At 45.7% G+C, this 25,223-nt stretch overlaps 1 protein-coding gene across 2 annotated transcripts; it reads left to right on the top strand.

The window, feature by feature from the left end:
• Positions 1-922: 922 nt before the first annotated feature.
• Positions 923-25,223, top strand: LOC140405674 (protein angel homolog 1-like). Of its 2 annotated transcripts, none has more exons than XM_072494184.1 (10): positions 923-1,027; positions 4,054-4,761; positions 7,081-7,298; positions 11,856-11,925; positions 15,232-15,674; positions 15,806-15,932; positions 17,555-17,665; positions 18,388-18,457; positions 19,679-19,842; positions 22,850-25,223. In XM_072494184.1, exons 1-10 carry the CDS (start codon positions 964-966, stop codon positions 23,005-23,007), a joined length of 2,133 nt encoding a protein of 710 aa, XP_072350285.1. In that variant the 5' UTR covers positions 923-963; the 3' UTR covers positions 23,008-25,223. The 2 variants fall into 2 exon arrangements, with proteins under 2 accessions (XP_072350285.1, XP_072350286.1); XM_072494185.1 differs by having other exon boundaries at positions 4,054-4,752.

Here is a 25,223-nt window from a genome sequence, read left to right on the forward strand (position 1 = left end):
ATTAAACCCAGATCACTCACACTGCAACACACACAGTAATCTGGATTAAACCCAGATCACTCACACTGCAACACACACAGTAATCTGGATTAAACCCAGATTATTCACACTGCAACACACACAGTAATCTGGATTAATCCCAGATCACTCACACTGCAACACACAGTAATCTGGATTAATCCCAGATCACTCATACTGCAACACACAGTAATCTGGATTAAAGGCAGATCACTCACACTGCAACACACAGTAATCTGGATTAATCCCAGATCACTCACACTGCAACACACAGTAATCTGGATTAATCCCAGATCACTCACACTGCAACACACAGTAATCTGGATTAATCCCAGATCACTCATACTGCAACACACAGTAATCTGGATTAAAGGCAGATCACTCACACTGCAACACACACAGTAATCTGGATTAATCCCAGATCACTCACACTGCAACACACAGTAATCTGGATTAATCCCAGATCACTCATACTGCAACACACAGTAATCTGGATTAAAGGCAGATCACTCACACTGCAACACACACAGTAATCTGGATTAATCCCAGATCACTCACACTGCAACACACATTAATCTGGATTAAAGGCAGATTATTCACACTGCAGCACACACAACCCGTGCGCGCTATCCGCCCGCAGAATGGTAGGTGGAGCGGCTACTGCGCGCTGTCCACCGGCGGGACGGTGGGCGGGGATACGCCTGCGCAGTGTCCACCGGCGGGATGGTGGGCGGCGCTACGCCTGCGCAGTGTCCTCCAGCGGGATGGTCGGCGGTGCGGCGCCTGCGCGCTGGCCACAGACGGGACCGCGCCTGCGCGCTGTCGACCGCCGGGATAGTGGGCGGTGCTACGCCTGCGCAGTGTCCACCGGCGGGATGGTGGGCGGTGCCACGCCTGCGCGCTGTCGACCGGCGGGATGGCGCTTGCGCGCTGTCGACCGGCGGGATGGTGGGCTCTCTGCTTGTTTATATTCTGGCGCCGCTCGCTCAGCTCCTCAACCGGATCACAGGTGAGGGCGGCTGCGGGGAAATTGAGGCAGGAGCCGGCTCCCGGCGGCGGGAGCGGGCTGGCGTGAGCTGTTCACCCCGCAGTGAGGCGGGAGTGATGTTCGGGGTGACTGGGCCCCGGGGGGGGGGGGGGGGGGGTCCTGTTACCTGGCAACCGCCAGGAGGTTGCTCCGGGCAACGCCAGGTCTGAGGGTCTCCACCATCCCCCCCTGTTTACCCACTCATCCCCCCCCCCCCCCCCCCCCCACGCACACACACACTGTCTTCGTTGACTTTGTGCCTGTGGTGTGCTGCGGAAATCTGTCCCTCCTCCAGCTTCTCTAATAGCTTCTCTCTGTAAGTGGATCCAGACATTCCCCTCCTCTCTATCTTGGCATCAGCTCCAGTCGTGGGGAATGTTGTGCCCAGCCCTGGGAGAGGGTGCAGTCTGAGCCTCCCCTTGTGCTACCCCCCCCCCCCCTTGTACCCACCCATCACATTGGTCAGGAGTTGGTTGGTGCACTGAGGGGCACAGAAGTCAGAACCACTTGCCTGGGTGTCAGCCGTGGCTCAGTTGGGCAAGTGTCCTCGATCCAGAGGGTTACAGGTTTGAGTCCCGCTCTGGAGGACATACAACTACCGACTCCTGTGCGCCACTGAGGGAGCACCGCACTGTCAAAAGCTGAGTCCTTTGGATAAAGCAAACTCCCATTTGCTGTGCTGGCTAGGTGTAAAATACGACTATCTGAGGAAGGGCCAGGACAATTCTCCCTGCTGCCCATCATTGATCCCATAACCAATGCCCGAATGCAGTGGGCACCTATTTCATTTCTGTTTATGGGGACTCTGTCAGTGGGCTCTTGCGTTTCTCTAACATTGCAACAGTGATTGTACTTTACTGAAACTTTGTGATACCCTGAAGTCATGGATGGTGCGATTAAAAATGCAATACTTCATTTTATCCTTATGCAGGGAATGGTAACAAAGTGGTCATATTACTGAACTAATCATTGAGAGTTCTGGCCTGATGATCTGGCAATTTGAGTCTAAATTCCACCGTAGCAATAAAGAAATTTAAGTTCCGTTAAGAAAATTGTTTCTGAATCTGGAATTAAAAGATAATCAGTAATGACGATTGTGTAATTGCTGGATTGCTATAAAAACCCATCTGGTTCATTCATGTCCTTATCATGTCTGATCTAAACGTGACTCCAGACCCACAGCAACTTGGTTGACTTTAACTATCCTCTGAAATGACCCAGAAAGTTACTCAGCTGTATTTGAACAAGATGACCGGCTCACCACAACCTTTTCAAGGATAGTTGGGATGGGTAGCCTTGTTGGGGAAGGACACATCCTGTGAATGATTTTTTAAAAAAATATTCAAGCCCATTTTGAGGTTCAGTTGCCAACCTGCTAAATTACGTTGCGCAGTCGTGGGAAAACCATGACTACAGGATACGCAGCATTTCAAGGAATAGATCTACTACCTTCTCGGGGAAGCTAGGGACAGTGTAGCAATGCAGCCTTGCCAACATCAACCACATTTTGTTTCGCATTCAACAGAGAGAAGCTATTTTGAAGATGTCTTTGCCAAAACGTTGGATCTTAAGCTTTTTTTAAAAAAAGGTTTAGGATTGCCAGTTCTACATACAGGACTCACGGCTGATTAAGTTTTGGTCACCAAAGATGACTGTTTGCACAGAAATCCAGTGGTTTAAAGGGTGCAGGACATAGACACAATCTTGTAAGGATTCAAAGATGAGACTGAATTCTTTCAATTTGCTATAGATCAACAAGCATTTAGGTGCTGGATGAATGGGACTTGGTCAGGGTGTGAAGAGCTGGGATTTGAACATATTGGAGTTAATGGAAAGAGAAGAATTGGAGGCTGCCATCGTGAACACAGGCGAACTCAAATCCAGTTGTTTCCCAAGGGTGGATAGTGGCTGTGGTAGTGAGGCAAGGGCAGTGGGTGGATGGTATTGGGCAGGATGTTCTAAAGGTGGAAGGCAGTAGCCTGTTCGATGGGTGGAATGTGGGGATTAAAATACAACCCTGATTCAAATAGGTTGCCAAGGTTTTAGGTGGCCTGATTCAGTCCAATTTGACAGGAACGGGATGAAATGGTCGCAAGAGAGGGGTTTTCCTCAGAGATTGAGAATAATCATAGAGTTCCTACAGTGTGGAAGGAGGCCATTCGGCCCATTGAGTCTGCACCGACCCTCTGAAAGAGCCCCACACTATCCCCATAACCCAGTAACCCCACCTAACCTTTTGGATGCTAAGTGGCAATTGATCATGGCCAATCTACCTACCTGCACATCTTTGGACTGTGGGAAGAAACCGGAGCACCCGGAAGAAACCCACGCAGACACGGGGAGAAAGTACAAACTCCACACAGTCACCCGAGGCCAGAATTGAACCCGGGTCCCTGGCGCTGTGAGGCAGCAGTGCTAACCACTGTGCCACCGTGTTTTCAGTACATGTCAAGTTGGAACATCTTTAATGTTCTTGGCTCTGATTTGGAACTTGCAGCTTCAAGACTCAAAGAAAGCAGAGCAGGGTCACTGGGACACTGATCTCTCTAGAATATGTGCGGAGTTTACGAGGGGGGCTGGAGCTTTTTGAATGGTGAACATTGCCTCGAGATAATGAGCACATAATCTAAGCTGACCCTCTAGTGTAGAGTAGGGGAATACAGCGTTGCCAAAAGTTCTGTCTTACTAGTGAGATGTTAAAGTGAGGCCTCATTTCATTGTTCAGATGGATGTCAGAAATTCCACTGTTTGAAGCAAATGAGACAAACTATTTAGTTGACACCAAGCCTCAGTGTTGAAAGTGTGCAGGTTGTGATAGGAAAGGAAGTGCTGAGGACTAGGGGTTAAATTGCTTGTATGTGTAATTACCTGTAAGAGCTTGATGATTGTTGTGCTTTTTTGAAATAAGAGCTGAATATTTCCTGGCAGTTGGAATTCTCCATTTCATTTTATTTTGAGTGCTCATGTAAATAAACCAACTTATTTCTGTTGTTCTTTTGTCCTGTCAGGCCTTTACATTGAAGATGACTCTGCTGGAGAATGTTCAACAACCTTGTTACAGGAAAGCGACGGGCTGTCTGATGGACATTCCGCTCCACGGCTGCCACTTAGCAAAGACCAGACTGCCCTGCTCCAGGATTGGCTACGAGGAGGGACGAGTGAACTTTTGGAAGGGGAGACAGTAGGGGAGAACAAAGTGAGCGTTGACATTGAGAAAAACACCCAGGATCAGCCATCTGAGACCTGGGAGGTGGATGAGGCCATTATGGCATGGCAGCAATCGAGGAATGTGGCAACATTGACCCAACAGTCGGAGCTGTGGCAGGCTGCCACTGTTCAGGGTATCAATCAGGACCAGAGCACTGTGGGATGGCAATTGACTTCCACATCAGAGACTGTCACAGGCTGGCCAACCTTGTCCAGCCAGGGCGTGAAGGAGGGCAATGTAAGTTGGACATCAGCACCTGCACAGGATATGAGTGGGATCGAGGTCCCAACAGGCTGGCAATTTCAACCTGGGCAGCGTGATTGCCAGGATGGCGGTTTAATGGACTGGCAATCGATGCCAGCAGAGAGCATGAACGAGCCAATCGGCGGTACAGGGTGGCAGTTTCCCCCTCTGATGGGTGTGAATCATGCAGCAGAAAATGCCCTGTGGCAGTTCCAGAATGAAGGCAATCTTGTAATGGGAACAGACCCATATCAAGGTGAGAAAGGTGAACAACTAAACAACTCTCACCTGACAACTGACGACTTTTATTTAATCACCAATAAAAGTAACCATATCAGTGATACGGTGCTAACGTTTTGTAGTTTTTGACACTGTAAGCAGTCCGATGGCGTGGGTTCAGACCCCATCACGCCACCATTGTTAAACATTTGTTGTTTGTGCTAGGTTGTCAACTAGGCAAATGATAGCAAGACCCAGGGATTGAACAGGGCTTTACTGGAATGTAAACGGGCTCTCAGAACATTCTCTTCATCCTTGGGAGAGAGTTTGAAAATGAAAATTCAACCAGACCAAAACTCAGGTTATGAATCACCAGTTTATTTTAATGCAAAATAATGTAAATTATTACTATTTAAACAGAGGTGTATACAAACTTTGCATATTTCACAATACATAAAACAAAATAAAATGTACCGTTCCCCTGAGCTAACTCCCAAAGTAACTAAATTCTTGAAAATTGTTGCTTAGTGGTTACTAGACAATGAGCTCCAAACAAGCTCCAGCTCTTTACAAACTGGATATTCTTATCTACATATGAGGGAGCCCAGCACAAACCTGTAAGTGGAATCCCAACCACAGAGTTGTCCATCAAAATGGTCTGCAGGATATGGTGTCCCTACTCGGGCTCACCTCGTGTCTTCGTGTCTGACACAGCTGTTAAAGCATCAATAATCTTTGATCTGATTCCAGGCAGCTGAGTCCAACTTGTTTCAAGATCCTATGAAGGTGTATCTGAATGAACTATTAGCACTGTTGCTTCAAAGTGCCAGGGACCCGGTTTGATTCCCGGCTTGGGTCACTGTCTGTGCGGAGTCTGCAATTTCTCCCGGTGTCTGTGTGGGTTTCCTCCCACAAGTCCCGAAGACGCGCTTGTTAGGTGAATTGGACATTTGGAATTCTCTTTGTGTACCCGAACAGGCGCCGGAGTGTGGCGACTGGGGGATTTTCACAGTAACTTCATTCCAGTGTTAATGTAAGCCTATTTGTGACACTAATAAAGATTATTATTATAATGCACTGGGCTCCCTTTCATTCCTGTTCAAAAAATGCAAGAGAAAGACATGCACCATCCTTGCATTTAACTTGAGCTGCAATAATCCACTTGGCAACAGATTGAAATCGATAACTCTACTAATCTATTTTGTTCAGCAGAAAACAAGACTTGAGCCAACATTAGAACAACAATATTTATTTCTGTAACTCGCAGAGATAGTTCTTGGAACCCGAAATTATCTATTGGTCAATAGTTAAAAGGATTCAAAAGAATAATCTGATGAGAGCCAAAAATATATTATTTTCCCAGCAGTGACAGATCAGACTGTCTAGCTGAAGTCCTGTTTTTCAGTAAAAAGTGCAGGTTGATCTGAAATTTAGATTGTATTTACTTAGTAATCACATGCCCAGCTATAAAGCTCTGGACTTTTGACCTTGAAACATGAGTTGAGCCAAATAGCACATTTCAAGGCATGTGAAACCTTATGACACGCTGTCGTTCTGGTCTGTCACTGGTCATGGCAGAAAGCTGAAGTGATGTGTTATGGTTGTGTGTTAATATTGTCGGTGTTTATTTCCCAATGTGCAGTGATCTGATTAGGTCAAATAACATTGAAATTGTTCATTTGTCAGTGATTTCATTGAAAAGGTTTGGCTGCTGCCCATTTTTAAGGCTATCTACTTTCATTTGAGAGAAGAGCACCAGTTTAATTTCATTTGAGATTGTTTGGGTTATAGTTGCTATACACACAGAATGTTAAAGCTAGTGGACCTACCTGGCACTATTGGCAGCTCAGTGTTTAAAGCACTCATAATACATCTATTGTTATTAGACTCTTAATCCATTTAATGTATTGTGCTTAAAAAGGGATTGATGGAGTTTTGAAGAATAAATCTCTGCTTGTAAGATGCTTTTTTACCTCTGCCCTTTCTTAGCTCCCCTTCTCTTTCCATGATTCCTTTCTGGCCAAGAGGACTATCAAATGAACCCGTGTTTCCAGGTTTCTACCATGTTCGTATATATCTGACTAATGAATTCCTTGTGATTGAATTCCTTGTGAGTGTGGTGGGAGCTTCTGATTCACGACTTTTGTGAAGCTGACATGGGGATTTGTGGCTGTGAATCTCCACCCAGCCACAGGGGTTGTGTGTGGTTATTGAACACAACACTCTATCTTCAGGCCTCCATGCATCATCTTCAGGCCTCCATGCAATCAATCGCAACTGCGAGCAGCAGCTCGCCCTCAAAGCATCTCTTATTCCATTACTGATGCCCTTCGGGTCACTGGTTCACTTGTTTATTTTTTCCTAGGTCTGTTAGCCAGAGTGTGGGAGGACTTGCCAAGACCCCAGGTGGATGGTGCTGACGACAGCAAGCTATTTGAGTTCACTATCATGTCGTACAATATCCTGTCGCAGGACCTTTTGGAGACAAATGCTGATCTGTACTCTCACTGCCAGCCAGAGTTCCTACAGTGGGAATTCCGATTCCAGAATATCCTGCAAGACCTTGAGACCTGGGACCCTGATGTGAGTACAGTTTAGTTACCATGTTTAGTTATCACCTTGATGGTCAGTCAGGAGACCCGACGACTGCTTGGTAACCACTGACTACTGCAGGGGTGGACTTTAGATATTGACATGGGAGGTTTTTGCTGTGATCTATGGTAACATGTGTTTATACTACTGGGTTAGTAACCCAGTGGCCTGGACAAATGATCTGGAGACACAAGTTCAAATCCCACCATGGCAGCTGGGAAATTTAAATTAAGCTAATTCTAGAATTTAAAAAAAAGCTAGCATCTGTAATGGTGATCATGAAACCATTAGATTGTTGTCAAACCCCACTAATGTTCTTTAGGGGGGGAAATAGGCCCCTCTGGCCTATGTATGGCTCCAGACCCACATAATCTGGCTGAGCTTTAACTGCCCTTTGAGATGGTCTCACAAAGCACTCAGTTATATACTAGAAGGTGGCTTATCAAGGACAATTGGAGATGAGCAATAGATGCTGCCCTTGCCAGCGATGCCTACATCCCCCCCACATCCCACAGATAAATTAAGTTTGTCATAGTCAAAAAGCCTATCCATTGTTGCTTGTCTCTTATAAAGAACAAAGAAATATACAGCACAGGAACAGGCCCTTCGGCCCTCCAAGCCCGTGCCGACCATACTGCCCGACTAAACTACAATCTTCTACACTTCCTGGGTCCGTATCCTTCTATTCCCATCCTATTCATATATTTGTCAAGATGCCCCTTAAATGTCCCTATCGTCCCTGCTTCCACTACCTCCTCCGGTAGCGAGTTCCAGGTACCCACTACCCTCTGCGTAAAAAACTTGCCTCGTACAACTACTCTAAACCTTGCCCTTCTCACCTTAAACCTATGCCCCCTAGTAATTGACCCCTCTACCCTGGGGAAAAGCCTCTGACTATCCACTCTGTCTATGCCCCTCATAATTTTGTATACCTCTATCAGGTCGCCCCTCAACCTCCTTCGTTCCAGTGAGAACAAACCGAGTTTATTCAATCGCTCCTCATAGCTTATGCCCTCCATACCAGGCAACATTCTGGTAAATCTCTTCTGCACCCTCTCTAAAGCCTCCACATCCTTCTGGTAGTGTGGCGACCAGAATTGAACACTATACTCCAAGTGTGGCCTAACTAAGGTTCTATACAGCTGCAACATGACTTGCCAATTCTTATACTCAATGCCCCGGCCAATGAAGGCAAGCATGCCGTATGCCTTCTTGACTACCTTCTCCACCTGTGTTGCCCCTTTCAATGACCTGTGGACCTGTACTCCTAGATCTCTTTGACTTTCAATACTCTTGAGGGTTCTACCATTCACTGTATATTCCCTACCTGCATTAGCCCTTCCAAAATGCATTACCTCACATTTGTCCGGATTAAACTCCATCTGCCATCTCTCCGCCCAAGTCTCCAGACAATCTAAATCCTGCTGTATCCTCAGACAGTCCTCATCGCTATCCGCAATTCCACCAACCTTTGTGTCGTCTGCAAACTTACTAATCAGACCAGTTACATTTTCCTCCAAATCATTTATATATACTACAAACAGCAAAGGTCCCAGCACTGATCCCTGTGGAACACCACTGGTCACAGCCCTCCAATTAGAAAAGCATCCCTCCATTGCTACCCTCTGCCTTCTATGGCCTAGCCAGTTCTGTATCCACCTTGCCAGTTCACCCCTGATCCCGTGTGACTTCACCTTTTGTACTAGTCTACCATGAGGGACCTTGTCAAAGGCCTTACTGAAGTCCATATAGACAACATCTACTGCCCTACCTGCATCAATCATCTTAGTGACCTCCTCGAAAAACCCTATCAAGTTAGTGAGACACGACCTCCCCTTCACAAAACCGTGCTGCCTCTCACTAATACGTCCATTTGCTTCCAAATGGGAGTAGATCCTGTCTCGAAGAATTCTCTCCAGTAATTTCCCTACCACTGAAGTAAGGCTCACCGGCCTGTAGTTCCCGGGATTATCCTTGCTACCCTTCTTAAACAGAGGAACAACATTGGCTATTCTCCAGTCCTCCGGGACATCCCCTGAAGACAGCGAGGATCCAAAGATTTCTGTCAAGGCCTCAGCAATTTCCTCTCCAGCCTCCTTCAGTATTCTGGGGTAGATCCCATCAGGCCCTGGGGACTTATCTACCTTAATATTTTTTAAGACACCCAACACCTCGTCTTTTTGGATCACAATGTGACCCAGGCTATCTACACCCCCTTCTCCAGACTCAACATCTACCAATTCCTTCTCTTTGGTGAATACTGATGCAAAGTATTCATTTAGTACCTCGCCCATTTCCTCTGGCTCTACACATAGATTCCCTTGCCTATCCTTCAGTGGGCCAACCCTTTCCCTGGCTACCCTCTTGCTTTTTATGTACGTGTAAAAAGCCTTGGGATTTTCCTTAACCCTATTTGCCAATGACTTTTCATGACCCCTTCTAGCCCTCCTGACTCCTTGCTTAAGTTCCTTCCTACTTTCCTTATATGCCACACAGGCTTCGTCTGTTCCCAGCCTTTTAGCCCTGACAAATGCCTCCTTTTTTTTTTTGACGAGGCCTACAATATCACTCGTCATCCAAGGTTCCCGAAAATTGCCGTATTTATCTTTCTTCCTCACAGGAACATGCCTGTCCTGTATTCCTTTCAATTGACACTTGAAAGCCTCCCACATGTCAGATGTTGATTTGCCCTCAAACATCCGCCCCCAATCTATGTTCTTCAGTTCCCGCCTAATATTGTTATAATTAGCCTTCCCCCAATTTAGCACATTCATCCTCGGACCACTCTTATCCTTGTCCACCAGTACTTTAAAACTTACTGAATTGTGATCACTGTTAGCGAAATGCTCCCCTACTGAAACATCTACCACCTGGCCGGGCTCATTCCCCAATACCAGGTCCAGTACCGCCCCTTCCCTAGTTGGACTGTTTACATATTGTTTTAAGAAGCCCTCCTGGATGCTCCTTACAAACTCCGCCCCGTCTAAGCCCCTGGCACTAAGTGAGTCCCAGTCAATATTGGGGAAGTTGAAGTCTCCCATCACCACAACCCTGTTGTTTTTACTCTTTTCCAAAATCTGTCTACCTATCTGCTCCTCTATCTCCCGCTGGCTGTTGGGAGGCCTGTAGTATACCCCCAACATTGTGACTGCACCCTTCTTATTCCTGATCTCTACCCATATAGCCTCACTGCCCTCTGAGGTGTCCTCTCGCAGTATAGCTGCGATATTCTCCCGAACAAGTAGCGCAACTCCGCCTCCCCTTTTACATCCCCCTCTATCCCGCCTGAAACATCTAAATCCTGGAACGTTTAGCTGCCAATCCTGCCCTTCCCTCAACCAGGTCTCTGTAATGGCAACAACATCATAGTTCCAAGTAGTAATCCAAGCTCTAAGTTCATCTGCCTTACCCGTAATGCTCCTTGCATTAAAATATATGCACTTCAGGCCACCAGACCCGCTGTGTTCAGCAACTTCTCCCCGTCTGCTCTGCCTCAGAGCCACACTGTCCCTATTCCCTAGTTCTCCCTCAATGCTCTCACCTTCTGACCTATTGCTCCCGTGCCCACCCCCCTGCCATACTAGTTTATGTGATGAAAAAGCACTTAAGATAGTGGATCACCTAGACCCACATACGATTGTCCCTGCAATCTACTATTGGATGCTTTATATATTTTGGCATGCTCTAACTAAATTGCAGGAAGAAATGGGTCCCTTGCGGACAGGAAAGAGATGGAAAATAATACTGAGTCTCACTGCAGGGAATCCAGGCACCATCTGTAAAATTTGCACTATTGATTGAGAGTGGAGCAGCTCAATTAGATATTTTCACGAACATCGTTTTCCCTCCTGAAGTCTCACTGGGTGGCTCCTTTTCCCTGGCCAGGTGGGTCAATGGATCGACCTGCTGAATGATAATGCTACCCACTCCTGCCAACTTAGTAATGCCCAGCCACTCCTAAGTTCCTCCCAAAACTGCACAGCTGAGTTTGGGAACATTTGCTGAGAGAAATAATTGTACATATAACAGCTTTCTACTGCTCTACGGCATAGTGCATTTGACCTATTCATCAGACCGTCAGATATATAACAGGAATTTAACATCCCGTAGTTTTATGTCTGTCCTAAATGGAAAGATGAGAGTGCCTTTGTGATCTGAAAATGAAATGATTAGTCGACTTCATCCCAGCTCTCGATTACATTCATTCACAGGTCAGAAATATCACAGATGACATTGAATTGACTACCTAGTTCAGATTGCCCACGTGGCTGACTGGTGTGGGAAATGGAGTGCATCTTCTGGTACAGCCTCTTCTGAAGTTGAGTCTGCAGTCGACTTGCACTCCTGACCTGAAATACTTGATACTAGCACTGGGTTACATTCCTTACTGTATTATCTCTGGCGTAGACATGACTGTTACAACTATCTGGATGTCTTCTTGTTTCAGTGCAGTGGCTACGACCAACTAAATTTAAATACATATTTTTAAACTGCAAGCGAGACACTAAGAGTACGTGACAGTCTGACATCTTGTGGATTCCCTTTCAGATTCTGTGCCTACAGGAAGTTCAGGAGAATCACTACCATCAACAGTTTCGACCAGCTCTCCAGCTACAGGGTGAGTGATGCAGAAAGGATGAACCCATAATGTATCCGCATCCACCCATAATGTATCCGCATCCACCCATAATGTATCCGCATCCACCCATAATGTATCCGCATCCACCCATAATGTATCCGCATCCACCCATAATGTATCCGCATCCACCCATAATGTATCCGCATCCACCCATAATGTATCCGCATCCACCCATAATGTATCCGCATCCACCCATAATGTATCCGCATCCACCCATAATGTATCCGCATCCACCCATAATGTATCCGCATCCACCCATAATGTATCCGCATCCACCCATAATGTATCCGCATCCACCCATAATGTATCCGCATCCACCCATAATGTATCCGCATCCACCCATAATGTATCCGCATCCACCCATAATGTATCCGCATCCACCCATAATGTATCCGCACCAACCCATAATGTATCCGCACCAACCCATAATGTATCAGCACCAACCCATAATGTATCCGCATCCACCCATAATGTATCCGCATCCACCCATAATGTATCCGCATCCACCCATAATGTATCCGCATCCACCCATAATGTATCAGCACCAACCCATAATGTATCAGCACCAACCCATAATGTATCAGCACCAACCCATAATGTATCAGCACCAACCCATAATGTATCAGCACCAACCAATAATGTATCAGCACCAACCCATAATGTATCAGCACCAACCCATAATGTATCAGCACCAACCCATAATGTATCAGCACCAACCCATAATGTATCAGCACCAACCCATAATGTATCAGCACCAACCCATAATGTATCAGCACCAACCCATAATGTATCCGCACCAACCCATAATGTATCAGCACCAACCCATAATGTATCCGCACCAACCCATAATGTATCAGCATCAACCCATAATGTATCAGCATCCACCCATAATGTATCAGCACCAACCCATAATGTATCAGCACCAACCCATAATGTATCAGCACCAACCCATAATGTATCAGCACCAACCCATAATGTATCAGCACCAACCCATAATGTATCCGCACCAACCCATAATGTATCCGCACCAACCCATAATGTATCAGCTTCAACCCATAATGTATCAGCTTCAACCCATAATGTATCAGCACCAACCCATAATGTATCAGCACCAACCAATAATGTATCAGCACCAACCCATAATGTATCCGCACCAACCCATAATGTATCAGCACCAACCCATAATGTATCCGCACCAACCCATAATGTATCAGCACCAACCAATAATGTATCAGCACCAACCAATAATGTATCAGCACCAACCCATAATGTATCAGCACCAACCCATAATGTATCAGCACCAACCCATAATGTATCAGCACCAACCAATAATGTATCAGCACCAACCCATAATGTATCAGCACCAACCCATAATGTATCAGCACCAACCCATAATGTATCCCCATCAACCCATAATGTATCAGCATCAACCCATAATGTATCAGCATCAACCCATAACGTATCCGCATCCACCCATAACGTATCCGCATCCACCCATAACGTATCCGCATCCACCCATAACGTATCCGCATCCACCCATAACGTATCCGCATCCACCCATAACGTATCCGCATCCACCCATAACGTATCCGCATCCACCCATAACGTATCCGCATCCACCCATAACGTATCCGCATCCACCCATAACGTATCCGCATCCACCCATAACGTATCCGCATCCACCCATAACGTATCCGCATCCACCCATAACGTATCCGCATCCACCCATAACGTATCCGCATCCACCCATAACGTATCCGCATCCACCCATAACGTATCCGCATCCACCCATAACGTATCCGCATCAACCCTTTTATTTTTCCCTTTGGTGTTTTCCTCCTCACTTTGCTGGGATATGGCTCCTAGAATTCTGGTAAGTTGCCCAAGTCACCATTTGTTTTCCATGTGTGAGACTGAGCAATGAGTTGAGAGATAAAAATGGAAACCTCTGGAAATACTCAGCAGTTCTGGCAGCATCTGTGGAGGGAGATTTCCTGCACCTGCAGTGTTTCACTTTTATATTGTGGTAGTGAGTGTTGAAAAGCTTTTTGGCATATGGGCAGGGGACATCCTGCCCAACAACCCCAGACATGCATTTTTCAGCAGGAATCACTGGATTGGGAGCAAGATTGGAAACATTGCCCAAGGCACACAGATCAATTGTAGCACTCCAAACTGCTTGACATTTAAAAAATCACATGGCACTATTTGAAGCAGAACCGAGTTTTCACTTGGTGTCTGTCAGCGTTCCTTCCTCAACCAGCTCCAAAAACGATTCTCAGAGGTAGGACGTATGCACATTTGGAAGTGAATGGTCTTATTAAGTTTATAAAATTATGTAGGGTATAGATCGGGTGAACAGTTGGAGGCTTTTTCCCAGGGCGGAAATGACAATTAGAAGGAGGCACAAGTTCAAGGTGAGGGGGGGGAAAAGTTCAGTGGAGATGTGCAGGGGAAGTTTTTACACAAGAGGGTGGTGGTGGCCTGGAATGCACTGCCAAGTGAGGTGGTTGAGGCAGATACGTTAGCGATCTTTAAGACTTATTTGGACAGATACATGAACAGACAGGGTATAGAAGGATACAGGCGGTTGATCTAGATAGGACACGTGATCAATGCAGGCTTGGAGGAGCGAAGAGCATGTTCCTGTGCTGTATTCTTTGTTCTTTGTTCTCAAAAGTGAGACTGATAGATTTTTAATTAGGCAAAGGTATTATGGGTTAGGGAGCTAAAGCAGGTAGATGCAATTCCGCTGTAGATAATTGAATGACCGAACCCCCTCCTGTTTCTAAATTTAGGTTACCTGGTCATTTATTTTGTTGCTGTTGATGGAATATTCCTGGTGAACTTTGACTCCCCCCTCCATTGCAACAGAAATACTTTGAGACATGTCAGGCTGCTGTGCAATATAAGTATTTTATTTTCATAACTTGTATCCTTCTGGTCTGAGTCCCACATTGGGAATAACTGCTGAGCCGTCAAGGGTGAAGGGAAGATCTGGATAATTATCAGAAAATAAGAGCTCACTTCAGGATTGCCAGTCACGCAGTCAGTCTTCATGAAACATTTATTTTCAGGAAAGTTAGTTTGGAACTCCCATCTCAAAAATCTCTTTTTTAATATAAGGAACCCATTATCAGGTGCATTTGATGAAAAGTGAATGCAAACAAGTAGCGGTATTAATGGTTAATTCCACATATGCTGTGGACCGGTGTTTCTTGTGGCTACCTGTGAATGGAGGGATACAGTGTTACCCGAGTGCTAATCTGATTGCTTTCTCTGCAGGGTACGAATGCGTTTATAAACGGCGCACCGGTGTCAAGACGGATGGGTGTGCTGTGTGCTACAAAAGGGAGAGGTTCTCCCTGGTCTCCGCGCACCCCGTAGAGTATTTTCGACCTATTGTGGAAACGTTGAACAGGGACAACGTGGCACTGCTGGTTCTGCTCCGACCCCTGTCCCCAGACTGTGCCCAAGAAAGCTCAAAGTTTCCTGACATCTGCGTGGCAAACACTCACCTCATATTCAATCCCAGGCGGGGGGATATTAAACTCACCCAACTGGCTGTGTTATTTGCTGAAATTGAGCAGGTAGTACACACAGCATATGCAGACGATACCTGCTGTCCAATCATTCTCTGCGGAGATCTGAACTCTGTCCCGGAGTCCCCTCTGTATAAACTCATCCGAAATGGAGAGCTTTACTATTATGGAATGCCAACATGGAAGGTAAATAATCGACACCTCCATCGCTTTAGACCCATTTCCCAAATTAGTGTTTTTTTTTAAATAACCTTCAGCCTGTCTCCAAGGCAATGCCAGTAACCCATGTTGCGCTGTTCTATTTAATATTCTGGCAGGTGTCAAGCCAAGAGGACTGTTCTCAACAAATGTGTTCAAGGAAACTCTATGGCCCTTTGTGGCCGAGCAGGCTCAGGATAACGGACAACTGTCAGTATGTGGATATGTGTGAAAAGAAGAGAACGGGTTAGCTGCACGTTTCCTTTTTCCAATGTGCTGTTTGTTTACCTTTTCCGTGCTCGCTGAACTTGTACCCGATCTCTGGTTCGTGCTCTGGCTCTCGTAAACACTCTTAACTCTCTTTACTTCAATCCTCTGCTGCTTACTTTTGTGTTTTCTCCTGCTCACAACCATCCTGTTTGTACTGTCATTGTCTGGAGTACTCTGTTTAGTTATGGATATCACACCTTAGGAAGAATATGTTAGCCAAGAGAAGGTGGACTAAGAATCGGCCAGAATGAGACCAGGAGTTTAAAAGGTTAAATTAATAGGTCATGCTATGTAAACTTGGCTTGTATTCCGTTGAGCTTAGAAGATTGAATGGCAACCTAATCGCGGTGTTTAAAATGTTAAAGGGATTCGATACGTTAAATGCAGAGAAACAATTTTTTTTGATGGGCAATCCTTAACAAGAGTGTGTAATCTAAGATTAGAGCCAGACCATTTGGGATTGAATACTTGTTTACGCCGGGTGTAGTGGTAACCTGGAATTCCCAGTCCTTGGAAAAAGCTGCAGATCAACTAAACCGTTGCAGATTTTTGTTGAGTAAGGGAGTTATGGGCAAAGGAGGATAAGTGGAATTGAGATAAAAATCAACCATGACATTATTCAATGGCAGAACAGGCTTAAGGTGCTGAATGGCTAACTCCTGTTCCTATGTCACTGTGTTCTCCTGCGAGCAGAAGAGTTTGAGAGGCCTTGCTCATGGTGCTGAGCCACTTTAAAAGGTTTTGGTGTGTGTGTGTTGGTTGTGTATGGGGGGGGGGTCATGAAACCATGATATTGCTTTGATGCAGCTCATGTTTTGCAATGCTCAAATCTGGGGGTCAGAAGAAGGTTACAATACTGGTATCTACAAACCTCCTTTAAATGGTCCGATTATTCAATTTGGGTCCCACATAGCACTGGGGCAAAGCTTTGTTTTAAGCTCACTCACATAAAATGGTTTGAAATAGGCAGGCGTACTTGAGAATCCTTCTTAAAATAGGATTTTTCTGTTGCTGTGTACTATGTATTTCTATGATTGAGACTGTTCTTTACTTCTTCACTGAATATCTAATAAACTTTATTTCTACTCTTTTGCCATATTGTAAATGCCGTCACTTTGCAAAGACACTATTTCCTGCCCACTTCCCAATATTGCTGCAGTTTAGTTGACATTGAACAGGGTTGGAAGGAAGAGAATTGTGAATTCCTTTTGCTGTGTGAAATTGTCGTAACGATGACAGGTGCAAATTGCTTTTGCCATTCCTGTTTTTGTAATATTGTTCTATTAAAGATGTTTTCATTGCATTATTTTGATTGCCTCAGCTCTGCTAGGTGGATTTGCTCTGACCTTCTGCTTGCTCTATGACATGCTGCCAGATACCGTACAACAGTTGTATGGGACACTTCTTCATACCTGTTTTTTATGGAAAAGTCATTGGCCTCTGCTCAGCATCTGTTTGGTGTGTAACTGCCAAAATTGTGAATCAGTGTTGGTCTGCTTCGTGTCACTCTGTGTTGCAACACTCTGTAGCTTCTTGCCCAGTTTCGCTATTCCAGTGATGTTTGCAGTGCCTAATACCTATTTTGTTTCCTCATTTAGGAAAACTGAGATATGGCCGTGAGTTTCTCCTCCAGCTAAGATATTCTGCACCGGCTCTTGAACGTCCGGAGAATCTTGTTTTCATTGAGGGTGTAACTGATGCAAAACCAGGTACAGCCAGGTCAATGTGCAAACCCAATCTGCCGACACCCTTCTTATAGGGAAACTCTGAGCCTGACATCAACGTGGAGAAGGGAGTGGAGCAGAGTTATGGGTAGCGGCAATGAAGGTGCTCAATGTTGGGGGGCAGGGTAGGAATGTTTGATTGAGCAGCACGGTGACGCAGTGGTTAGCATTGCCGCCTCACGGTGCCGAGGTCCCAGGTTCGATCCCGGCTCTGGGTCACTGTCCGTGTGGAGTTTGCACATTCTCCCCATGTCTGTGTGGGTTTCACCCCCACAACCCAAAGATGTGCAGGGTAGGTGGATTGGCTAAATTTCCCCTTATTTGGAAAAGCCCCCTTTTCACAGTAACTTCATTGAAGCCTACTTGTGACAATAAGCTATTATTATTAATAAAATTAATTGGGTACTCTAAAAAAAAATTTTTTAAGGAATGTTTGATTTAAAGGGGGGTGCCTGATTATCATTTATCTTCTGAGTTTCGCCTCTCCAACCCATGTGAGTAGGCATGTTGGGATCAGGTAACATAATTCTTACACTTTAGAACATAGCCCTTCTTTGAACCCCCCCCCCCCCCCCCCAACCTTTCCCATCTGTCATGAGATGAATGGGGGGAGGTGGTTACCAGTGAAGCCACTGTTTTTTAGTCTGCCTGTATTATTGCCTTTTGGTTTCACTAATGATCTTAAATTGTGTCCTATCTCCATTCAGAGCCTCCAGGGGATGGTTCAGAAGGCTATGTCAGTGTGTCTGAGCCAGAGGATGAACTCTTCTGTAATAGGTATGTATCCTGTTGTTAAACCAAAACTAGATTAATATTTGTAAACTATTAGCTTTTAAACAGAGGCTGAAAAAAAGCTTCTGGGATGGTTTACAGGGCTACAATAATGGAATTCCTGACACCAGTGTTTCTTGGAGTGTGATTCCTGGGACATTCTCAGTTAAATCCACCAAAGTCTTTGAACATCTCTGTTGCATTTTCCCTTAAAGTCCTCAGTCTCGCCACATAGCTGAAGTCCCTCATCACTGGTAACATTCTGGTAAATGCATGTACCCGTTCCAAGGCTTGAGCATGTTCCCCTTTGTGAATAACCTTGAGTTAAATTGTAATATTTATACTCCAGTAGGTAGGGAAAGGTTTTCCATGGCTTGTATCGGTTACTGGTCAGACAGTGGGCCTTGTGCTTTGCTGCAGTTTCTAAAGGGATATTGGCAGGGGGAGCCAAATGTGCCTGAACTCTGCCCAATTTAGAATTTTTAAAATCAAAAATGAGCTGCGCAGAGGCGACATTGTGCTGGACCAGAATTGTAAAGTGCAGGTTTGTGACCAATAATGTCCAGATGTTGAGGAGAAAATTAAGAGAATCGTTCCAGTTTAGCCACAAATGAATCCTAATATCCAGTGGAAGTGGTGGAGATTGGATATGGGGCAGCTATTATCTACGGTTGGGTTGATATGAAATGAAAGATAAATACCATTTTTAGAAGCCGCTTTTGTCTTTTGACGCTGATGAATGACGCTGCAGTGGTTACGGTGGTACCCAAATAGCAACCCGGGGGGATTGAGTTGAGATCCCACCCACAGCAAGTTCCATAGAATTCCTAACAATGCAGAAGGAGGCCATTTGGCCCATCAGGTCTGCACCAACCCTCCGAAAGAACACTCCACCTAGGCCGACTCCCCCATCCTAACCACATAACCCCAGGTATTGGTCATGGCCAATCCACCTAACCTGCACATCTATAGACTGCGGAATCAAAATTGTGAAGTCAAATTCAGCAGATCAGATAACTTGTAGCTTGGCAGCAGAATAAATGGCTATAGAAGCTGCTGGATTGTTGTAAAATTATACCCTGGCTCACTGATGACCTTCACAACTTATGCTGGAATTTGAACCCAGCCCTCAACTGGGTTTCTCATCCGCTGCTGTAGTAACTGCTCTTGGGTACCATGTCTACTAACACCACAACAAAACTTCTCTGCCTCTTTCACTCCAATCAGGTCGCCAACCACTCTCCGGCACAACCTCAACCTAACTTCGGTCTACAGTCATTATCTGCCTGACACAGGACGGCCCGAGGTCACAACCTGTTCACCAGGCTTCGGCCTTACTGTGGATTACATCTTCTACTCTGCACAGCCAGTCACCGATAAAGGTGGAAAAGGTTTGTCTGCCATCATGCGACATGGAATAAGAGATTGGGGATGGCGGGAGTGAGTGGTGCTTTATGTCTGACCATTTGAACTGAGGTTGCTGCTCTGTTTGTGAAGGGGGTTTCATGTTGTTCAGCACTCGGGCTTGCCTGTACCCCACCCGAGGGGTGATAATCTGACAGATTCTGCCTTGCCTTTCTTGTTGGATAAAGCAGTCGTGGCTTCAGAAGCTGCAGAGGATTCCTTGGCTGTTTCCTGTCACTGAGTAGAACTTGTGTTGGGTGGATGGCCAGGACACGGGGTGAAAATGGAGAAGCATCCTCCACAGCCAGCAGCAAGTTGTGTATTTACTATGCGATAATAGCTGTAGCACAAGCAATGTAATCACTGGATATTTGGAATAAAGCAGGAAATATTGGAAATGCACAGCAAGTCAGCCACCTGTCTGAAAAGAAAGATAAATTAATGCTTTAGGCCTTTGCCAGAACTCAAAATAGAGTTCAGATGAGATGTCCCCCCAACCTGTAACAGCATTTGCATAGTCCCTTAAACAAGGCTGAGTTCAATACCTCTGACTCAGAAAGGTGTGGGTGCAAACCCGACTTCAGGTACTTGGGCACCAAATCCAGACTGACACTGCAGTGCAGTACTGAGGGGGAGCTGAAGGTGTTGTCCTGCAGATGAGATGTTAAACTAAGACCCTGTACGCCCTCTCGAGTGAATAAAATATCCCATTTTGAAGCCGAGTAGGAAAATTCCCCCAGTGTGTTGGCCAAAATTTATTCTTCAGTCAATGCCTTAAAGAACAACGACATCACAGTGCTTTTTGTGGGAACTTGCTATGCGTAAACCGGTTGCTGCACAGGTGGGGCACGGTGGCACAGCGGTTAGCACTGCTGCCTGACGGTGCCGAGGACCCGGGCTTGATCCCGGACCCGGGTCACTATCCGTGTGCAGTTTGCACATTCTCCCCATGTCTGTGTGGGCCTCATCCCCACAACCCAAAGATGTGCAGGGTAGGTGGATTGGCCACGCTAAATTGCCCCTCAATTAATATTAATAATCTTTCATCTTTATTGTCACAAGTAGGCTTACATTAACATTGCAATGAAGTTACTGTGAAAAGCCCCCAGTCGCTGCATTCCGGCGCCTGTTCAGGTACACTGAGGGAGAATTCAGAATGTCAAATTCACCTAACAGCACATCTTTCGGGACTTGTGGATGGAAACTGGAGCTACCGGAGGAAACCCACGCAGCGGGGGAGAACGTGCAGACTCCGCACAGACAGTGTCCCAAGCCAGGAATCGAACCTGGGACCCTGGCGCTGTGAAGCAACAGTTCTAACCACTGTGCTACCGAAGAAAAGAATTGGGTACTCTAGATTTATGAACAAAAAAACAAAACGACTGCTGCGTTTCTTACATTGCATCATTGGCTACATTTCAAAAGTACTCTGTTAGCTGTTCAGTGATAATCTTGAGGTTGTGAAAGACTTCATGCATGTGCAAGTCTTTTGTGTGAACCTATCCATTTAAGGAAGTGATACCTGGTCACTGGTTATAGCTGCGCCTCTGGCTCATGCTGTTGATTATTAATAGTTATGTTGAATTCATAAATTATCTAAAATTATTGTTTGAAGTGGCTGATGTCCTGTTTTGTAATTCCTACATGCTGCGGCGTCAGACCGTTTTTTCAAAGCTATTTCCAGTTTCAAAGCTATTAGAATAGGTTAGACCAAGGAGAGCCAATGGATGTATCTATCTTGACTTCCAAAAGGCCTTTGATAAGGTGCCTCATGGGAGAGTGCTGAGTAAAATAAGGGCCCATGGTATTCGAGGCAAGGTACTACCATGGATTGCTGATTGGCTGTCAGGCAGAAGGCAGAGAGTTGGGATAAAGGTTATTTTTCGGAATGGCAACCGGTGACGAGTGGTGTCCCGCAGGGTTCAGTGTTGGGGCCACAGCTGTTCTCTTTATATATTGACGATCTAGATGACGGGACTGGGGGCATTCTGGCTAAGTTTGCCGATGATACAAAGATAGGTGGAGGGGCAGGTAGTATGGAGGAGGTGGGGAGGCTGCAGAAAGATTTAGACAGTTTAGGAGAGTGGTCCAAGAAATGGCTGATGTAATTCAACGTGGGCAAGTGCGAGGTCTTGCACTTTGGAAAAAAGAATAGAGGCATGGACTATTTTCTAAACGGTGACAAAATTCATAATGCTGAAGTGCAAAGGGACTTGGGAGTCCTAGTCCAGGATTCTCTAAAGGTAAACTTGCAGGTTGAGTCCGTAATTAAGAAAGCAAATGCAATGTTGTCATTTATCTCAAGAGGCTTGGAATATAATAGCAGGGATGTACTTCTGAAGCTTTATAAAGCACTAGTTAGGCCCCATTTAGAATACTGTGAGCAATTTTGGGCCCCACACCTCAGGAAGGACATACTGGCACTGGAGCGGGTCCAGCGGAGATTCACACGGATGATCCCAGGAATGGTAGGCCTAACATACGATGAGCGTCTGAGGATCCTGGAATTATATTCATTGGAGGTTGAGGGGAGATCTAATAGAAACTTACAAGATAATGAATGGCTTAGATAGGGTGGACGTAGGGAAGTTGTTTCCATTAGCAGGGGAGACTAGGACCCGGGGGCACAGCCTTGGAATAAAAGGGAGTCACTTTAGAACAGAGATGAGGAGAAATTTCTTCAGCCAGAGAGTGGTGGGTCTGTGGAATTCATTGCCACAGAGGGCGGTGGAGGCCGGGACGTTGAGTGTCTTTAAGACAGAAGTTGATAAATTCTTGATTTCTTGAGGAATTAAGGGCTATGGAGAGAGAGCGGGTAAATGGAGTTGAAATCAGCCATGATTGAATGGCGGAGTGGACTCGATGGGCCGAATGGCCTTACGTCCACTCCTATGTCTTATGGTCTTATTTATCCTGCCTCTTTGTGAGTGCTGATCTCTTGACCTGACTGTCCGGCATTGTGACATGCTTCTTTCTTTTGTTTCTTCTTGACAGGGCGGAGGCGGTACAAAGACGGAGCCCTCAAGCTGCTGGGCCGACTTTCTCTGCTGTCTGAGCATGACATCTGGCTGGCCAATGGGTTGCCCAATGGCATATGCTCGTCTGATCACCTCTCCCTGCTTGCCAAGTTTGGGTTGAGACCCTGCGGCTGATTTCATTTTTTAAAAATGTAATGCGACTTGCCCTTGCAAAGCGTCGTGGACAGACACCACTCAGTGGGCAGATTTGAAGCCCTGATGTAAGATGCCCAATCTTCATTTTGCAGTCTGATTTTGGCTATTTTAATCCTTGTTTCTTCTTTTAATGGACTAGAATTTCAAGTTTGCTGCTTTAAAATAACGGAAATGCCAAAGGAATATCGGCTGGGTCGGGGCAAGTTGGTTAATGATATTGCCATCTAGCGCTTGCAAAATGTGACTCTCTTGTATAATTTTGTTCCAGATAAGCTGTTCCACCAGAGCCCTTTATGAAGCTTATTAGCTTGAATGATAATTTGCCACAGGGACATGGTTGTTTTATATGGCCATTCCCTTCATTTCTCTTTCCCTTCCTTTGAAATTGTTAACTGAAGCTGAAAATTGATGGACAGGTGCCGGTTGCCCTCTGGAACCTGTGTCAAAGCCGCCATTCTTTGTATAGGCAAACTATTCATCTGAGGCAGGCATCACAGTAGAGTCCAACCCTATCCCTGACTGATCTCCAGGGTTACAAGGATCCATTTGAACAAGAGGGCACTTAATTGCCATCAGCAGCAGGAACCCTGGCAATTGGTTTTTCTTTTTCTCCCCTCCCCTTGCCTGATGTCAGCTAATGAAACAGACACTGGGATTGAGTGGCACAGTGGTTAGCACCGCTGCCTCACAGCACCAGGGACCCAGGTTCAGTTCCATCCGGCCTGTGGTCCGGGAGGTGGTCTCGGAGAAATAATTTCTCAGCAGTTCTTGTGCTCCGCCAAGGCACCAGCTTGGGTCTTCTCCTCTGCATTCCGCTAGCAGAAGGGTCCAGAAAGAAGATGGAGAGCTTAATAAGGCAGAGGAAATAACCTTGAATGCTTCACGACAGGAAGGGTTAGGATTCTGCAATTGGCCTGGATCCTTCTTTACTAAAGAGACAGGGAAAGATGTGGCCAGAGTTCCAGCTGCTGATTGGTTGCTATGAGCCCCTACTGGGATGAATTTGGAGGTTGGGGTGAACGTAGGATTGGACTGAGCCATGATTTTCCTTCGCCAAGTCATATACCATTTAGGCACGTCCCATTTAGGCACATCCAAAGGACTGCCACTTTGGTAAGTTACTGGAGGCCAGTATGTGACCAGATTCCAAGTAATACTTCCAAGGGTGGGTGGGGAGTAAAAGGAAGTACATAAGAAATAGGAGCATGCGCAGGCCATTTGGTCCACCATGTTTAGAGCGCGAGTTGGGATTGTGTGGCTGCTTTTTACATTTATCCCAGTTTACTGGACTCATTACCTTTCTCTCACAGCAATATTCGATCATCACTTACTGTGGAAGTGGAATTAATGGGTCCTCTGGTTTGGTGCTTGTGATATTTGGATTCTAGGTGCTCTTTTCAGGAACCGCCCGCTTTCAATAAATTGCTGCACTCTGCTTGAGCCATTGTGATTCATGACACCGATCAGGAATGCCTTGATTCCCACTTCCCTCTTGTCTGTGAGCAACCAGCAGCACAGATTCCCACAACCAACAAGTCCCGTGAGCTGTCCTCTCATGTTCTTGGCCTCCATTCAAGGCCTATCTGAGGTGGACATTGGCAGAGCACCAACAACTCCATTGCACAAGAAGTGAATGCAGCTTGGTAATGTCAGAGATGCTGCAGGCCATGTGCAGTGCAGCGGGATAGACCCGGAGTGGTTAATGGGGCAGGGCATCGGGTTGCAGCATTCTAAAAATGCTTCTTGGAGAAAATCAAGACTCTGACCTTTGATTTTCAAGAAGAACAGCAACCAAATCAGTCTCACTAATTTAAACGCCCGAAACCCTCAAAAGCATAGAAGATTGTTACCAATTTGTTCATCATCGTTTGCTTTGTTGTGTGTAAATAACAGTGTGACTAGCTTCCATGTTTAGGAGTCTGCCTGGATTATTTTGGAATAGGGTATCAAACCCAGATCCACTGGCTAAAGGACCAAATTCTTCAGTCAGCCGGAATCATGGGATTGATTTACAAACGGGTGCACATAGTTATTTATTACGGTTGGGGTGTAAGAACAGTGTGGAACATTTTGGCAACACTATCTGTAGATAAAGTGTATATTCAAATAGTATGATTTAAAGGCTTTGTTTGGCCTAATATTTTTGTGACATGGTTCAGTAACACTTTGATTAAATAAAAGGCTTGTTTATTTGA

The sequence above is a fragment of the Scyliorhinus torazame genome, chromosome 2, assembly GCF_047496885.1.
Source record: "Scyliorhinus torazame isolate Kashiwa2021f chromosome 2, sScyTor2.1, whole genome shotgun sequence".
Lineage (NCBI taxonomy): Eukaryota > Metazoa > Chordata > Chondrichthyes > Carcharhiniformes > Scyliorhinidae > Scyliorhinus > Scyliorhinus torazame.